Source organism: Frankliniella occidentalis, unplaced genomic scaffold (genome assembly GCF_000697945.3).
Source record: "Frankliniella occidentalis isolate FOCC.00 unplaced genomic scaffold, Focc_3.1 Scaffold53, whole genome shotgun sequence".
NCBI classification, from domain to species: Eukaryota; Metazoa; Arthropoda; class Insecta; order Thysanoptera; family Thripidae; genus Frankliniella; species Frankliniella occidentalis.
In genome coordinates this window covers 14,156-19,777 of record NW_026267183.1, presented here as the reverse complement: position 1 = coordinate 19,777, position 5,622 = coordinate 14,156, and the positions used below count along the sequence as shown (strand labels likewise).

At 38.7% G+C, this 5,622-nt stretch overlaps 1 protein-coding gene across 1 annotated transcript; it reads right to left on the bottom strand.

The window, feature by feature from the left end:
- Positions 1-2,668: 2,668 nt before the first annotated feature.
- Positions 2,669-4,708, bottom strand: LOC127749422 (uncharacterized). Its single transcript, XM_052267462.1, has 5 exons — positions 4,494-4,708; positions 3,879-4,032; positions 3,081-3,252; positions 2,906-2,917; positions 2,669-2,821 (listed from the first exon to the last, which is right to left on the bottom strand). The coding sequence occupies exons 2-5, from the start codon at positions 3,893-3,895 to the stop codon at positions 2,669-2,671; spliced, it is 354 nt and encodes a 117-aa protein (XP_052123422.1). The 5' UTR covers positions 3,896-4,032; positions 4,494-4,708.
- Between the last annotated feature and the right edge of the window lie 914 nt (positions 4,709-5,622).

Below are 5,622 nucleotides of genomic sequence, written 5' to 3'. Positions count from 1 at the left end.
AGATATTTTGAATCGAGTAGAAAAGATAGCCCAGTCTTCAGACTGACTAATATATTCTTCCCACTTTCACGAGCCTAAAAAGTAAAACAAAAATCATGATATAAGTTAAAGTTAACATAAAATCAATATATAACAAAGATAAAACAAAGATTACCGTGCTTACCATTGGTATATCTATGGGAACAGACGTTTCTTCATCGTCTTGGTGTTCGAGATCCATACACCACGAACATTCCTGAACATACCAAGAATATACGAAAGATAAGAATTAAGAAATCAATAGGTCAAGAAAATAACAGACAGCTAATAGAGGCAAAGAATCTAAAGAAGCGAAACTTCAATATGAATTGATAACAATGGTAAGCACTTCATTTGGAGGGAGAGAAATATGATGCGGTTTATTAAATTAGAATTGCCTTAAAAAGGACAAGGAAGAAAAATTATTGAGTTATGTTAGAAAACGAGGATCAGTAAATCTTTGAATACAAACTCTAATTATATAAAAAAAACTATAAGGTTTTGGAAAAGAGTTTTGGTAAGATTTATCAAGGTGTACTTTCATCATTAACATCCATGGTGATATCTTTTGAAATAAATAACTAGAGAATTTGAAAAAAAAACTAAAACCAAAAAATTAGAGTGTCTGAAAGAAATCAATGGCCGAAAATGTTTGTTTGTTACAATGGAAACCAGACAACACAAGCACTGTGAAATTTGAAAGATTTAAAAATGGAAGGATACAAATGGCTAGACTCCAATAAAGAAAAAACAAGCTGGGCCCGCTCTTCCGCCAAACCAAGTTGCCAGCTCCGCTTCGCTCCACCGGCAACTCGGTTCGGCAGGGAGCGGGCCCAGCTTGGCCTGCCGGCGGCGTTTGGGACGGGCCTTCGGCCCGTCCCTTCTGAATATTCATGTTGTAATACATCTTCTCTCCGAAAACGGGCCTTCGGCCCGTTTGAGTGACGGCTCGCTTTGAACCATCTTTTTGCCAGGTACCTTTTCTGTCTACTTCGTAATGAAAACTCAACAAACGAAATATTTTTTTCATACGCTGAACATCTTTGGCTGTGTGTGCCGCAGTTTGTAGAATACATGCAAGTTATGCCAAAATTTTAAGTTGTTGATGTTAGCTTATGAATCCAATAACACACTTATGAAAAGGTACATAAGACTAGGCCTAGAAGTTAAATATCTTTCCAGGCATACTATGAATGACACCGAACGTGTTCAAACAACAACAAAAAAAAATGTTGTTTTTTTTGTGTTTTTTTGCATGAAAGTGTACACGTTTTATTAATGATGTGCCACCATAAAATAAGCCCACTCTTCTTCTTAGAAGAAAATTTTGAACCGGCCTTCTTGGGGAACGGACAGACGGACAGACAGACAGACACAGAGGCGATGGCATAAGCCCGCTTATATAGCTTTTAAGCAAAAGAGCGGGCTAACAAACAAGACGACGAGAATTGGGTTATACCCTGAAAACAATGAAATCATCAACATAACCTAATTAGAAACCACACTAAAATAGGCAACTATAACTGCAACCTTTACTATCAAGAAACTGAAGGAATATCATAAGAACAGATATGTTAGTCAGCACAAAAGATAACCTTTATGAATTTACACAATTACTTGTGAAATCTAGAAATGAAATCTAGAACTGAAATCTGGAATGGGAAGATTATATTAAGGCCATTATCAGCAAAGTAAGCCAAATAGTGGGAATCCTCTTCAGACTTCGGTCCATTTTAAACGATAAAACAAAAATGTCCATATACTATGGTCTCATCCAAAGCCATCTTTCATACATGAATATCATCTGGACCACAGACACCCTCACAAGACTTAAGCCACTCATGACCCTGCAAAACCGAGCTATAAAAACACTGTTTCACCTTCATCCAAGAACCCACACGAAAGATCTATATGCCGCTCTTACAATACTTAATCTTCAAGATCTCAGCAATCTGTCTGCCGCTGTTTTTGCATAAAGTATTATCAATGGTCACAAAAGAAGCTTAACCGAATTTGTTCTCAATTCCGAAATTCATCAATTCAGCACCAGAAATTCATTGTACATACATCACCAGCCACATAACTCAACCAAATATGGTATAAGAGGTGTTTATAATAAAATATGCTCTGCATATAATTCCCGCCCTATTGACATTATCTCATCTTCATCAGTGGAAGTATTTAAGACCAAATGTAAGGCAACACTTCAAGCTCAATGACAGTTCAACAAGCAAAATATTTATCTTCTGTTATTGCATCTTTACCATTTATTTTATGTTATTATTTTTTTATTCTATATTTCTACTATATATTCTATTTCACATGTTCATATCGGCACTGCGCCACAGCATGTAATACGAACCGCCCCGATTATGGAGCTCTGCTCTTTGGGGTTGTAGTTACAACAGTAAAAAAAAAATATCTAAAACATGAAAACAGTACAAGCAGAGATGAAGAAATCAATGAAAGGAAGAAAGATTACATATTGATAAAAAAGGTGTCATATTTAAGGAAAAAACTATACAAGTTGTTCCTGAATCTGTCACAAACTGTCACTTTGATATATGAATTTTAGGAATTAAAACATGTACACAAATTGAGGAACAGAAAATCAAGTTAAAGTCACTTCATACAGGCACCTATCATAGCCTTATGAAACAATTCGACAACAAATATTAATGAAATCTAAAGTTATCATACTCATGGAATAAGAATACAAATCTGAATAAGAAAGATGAGAGTTGTTTAGCAGGCTATACTCCACAATTGACAAATTCTCATACAGCGCAGTCAATGATGATGGCTGGAAAGCAAGATATTGAAGGTTTTATCAACATTTAAAAACGGATGACAGATGTGTAATGACACATGGTAAGCCGCTCAATACATGTACAAAATGCTATAAGAAAGGTTAACAAAAAAAGTTAGCGAATTAGGAATTTTAGCTGTTACAAGAAACGCAGTATCCCCAAGATACTACTCACGGACGACAAAAGAATCAGCAGACGACGTTTCTAAGATTATCTTGTTGTTTGGGCCCAAAGTTTGTTTTTTTTGTTAACGAAGGAGGAGAGGAAGATACAGAGGATACAGCACAGGTAAATGTGGTACACCATGAGACAACTCAGTTCGTAGATGCAGAATATAACACGACACCAAGTATGCCAGAGATTAAGGAGAGTGAACCACTCCCTAAGGATCTCCAGGCATTGGTAGACAAATGCACCGAACTGTCTGAAACAGAAAGACAAGAGTTAGCTAAATTGTTAAGAAAACACTATGACATCTTTGCCAAGGATAACACTACTTTTGGTAAATGTCCCTGGACAAAATTTCGAATAGACACAGGTGACCATACACCCATCAAGCAGACAGCAAGGCCCATACCCATACACTATAGGCAGGCTATAATGGAGACCATTAAAAAGTATTTGGAACAAGGGGCCATCATACCCAGTCAATCAGCCTGGGCTTCTCCAATTCTGTGTGTAATGAAAAAGACTGAAGAAGTAAGGGTCTGTATTGATTACAGGGCATTGAATGCAGTCACTAGGGTCCCAGCCACACCTATACCAAGGGTACAGGACTTGTTGCATCTTATGGGAGGCAAAAAGATGTATCATGCTTTTGATTTAGCCCATGGATACCACAACCTCGAGATACATCCAGATGATCAACCCAAGACGGCTATAATATTACCGGAAGGTCTGGGACTTGCACATAGACAGTTTGAGTTTACCAGGCTAAGCTTCGGGCTGGCTGCAGCACCAGGTGCCTTCCAGTATATTACTGACCGAATCATCACTCCAGCCCTCGAGAAAAACCCTCAAAATGATTTAGGAGACACAGTGTCAGCTTACCTTGATGATATCTGCATAGGTGGGGATAATTTCCCAGAAATGTTGCAAAGATTAGAGGCTCTATTCAACAGGATCAGAGCAGCAGGTTTCTTGCTAAAAGCAAAGAAATGTGAGTTATTCCAGCCAGAAGTTTCCTATCTGGGACACAGGCTATCTGAAAAAGGAATAAAAACGGATCAAAATAAAATAGAGAAAATAATGCGTTGGCCAGTACCAACTAATGTAAAAGAGGTAAGATCATGGCTAGGTCTAGTGCAGTACTACTCTAAGTATGTCGCACACATGGCATCTATAGCTAATCCAATATTTAAGTTGCAAAAGAAAGGGCAAGAATTTGAATGGACCCAGGAGTGTCAGGAGGCATTTGATAGAATAAAGACACTTCTAACAACAGCGCCCATATTAGGTACCCCAGATGTGACTCAAGGTGAATTTACTATCACCACAGATGCTAGTTTGTTTGGCCTTGGTTGTATCCTAAGCCAACAACAGCACGGAAAAGAAGTCACAATAGCCTATTGGTCCAAAACTCTTAACCCTGCCCAGAGAAATTACTGCGCAACACACATGGAGTTACTGGCACTAGTAGAGTCGATAAAAGCATTCCATCATTACCTGGCAGGTGCACCATTCGTGGTTAAAACAGACCATGCAGCCTTGCAATGGTTAAAGAATTTCAAAAATCCTACAGGTAAGCTTGCACGTTGGCTTGAAAGATTAGCACCATACAAATTCCAAGTGGTCCATGTGAAAGGAACAAGCATAGGGCATGCTGATGCTTTATCCAGGAGACCATGTGATGACTGCAAGAAATGTGACAGACTGGAAGAAAGAGACAAAACAGTGTTAGTTTGTCAGTGTCAAATAGAAATAAAATGTGACGATAACTGCCCAACATGTCTGTTAGGTGAAAGAAAACAAATCAGACTCACCTCAGACACGGTAAAAGTCCACTGGACGAAAGTAATTCCAAATGGACTCAGTGATAAATAAATTAGAAAGGCCCAATTACTAGATCCAGACATAATGCCTATCATGGTTGCAGTTCAGGATGGAGAGAGACCTGAGTTCCAGGAGATTGCTGGAAACAGTAGTAAAACTAGGTCTCTACGGTATCAGTTTAACTCTCTGGTCATAGAGAATGGTCTCTTATTCAGAAGGTTTGAACATCCTAGTTGATTAAAAGAAAACTAGCTATATGTACGCCAGACCACGTCTCGCGTAACAGGCTTCGCGATATCTCACGAAACACTGCTACGCTGCGACGCGCCTGGCGCACATACAGCTAGGCCTGCGGCGCTGACACCCGAGACGAGTTAAGGACAGGGTGTAGGGGGACAGGGCCTTCCAGGCCCTATATTTTTGACATACTTTAACCATTTGTCGATGTCTTATTACTCAAAAATTAGGAACATGAAACTTCTGCTGTTCGGTAACGGTTTTCATTAAAAGTTCGAATTTTGACTGATTGTTATGTAAAAATCAACGTTTTAGTGATACTAGATACTCTAGGGACCTTTAAGCCCAAAAGAGGGTGTGGTGCGACCCGCAATATGTGGTTAAAGTATTACTCCCTGTACAATTCTGTGACATGAAGCCTTTTTTACGATTTAATAGACCATTTTGTCTTTTTCACGTTATTTTCGCCAAGAAATGCCCAATAGCGCCGAAACGGTACAAGATAGAGCAAAACGGACGAAATTGTTGCCCAAAGGGCTCTACTTTTACGAGTTACCCCTTAGGA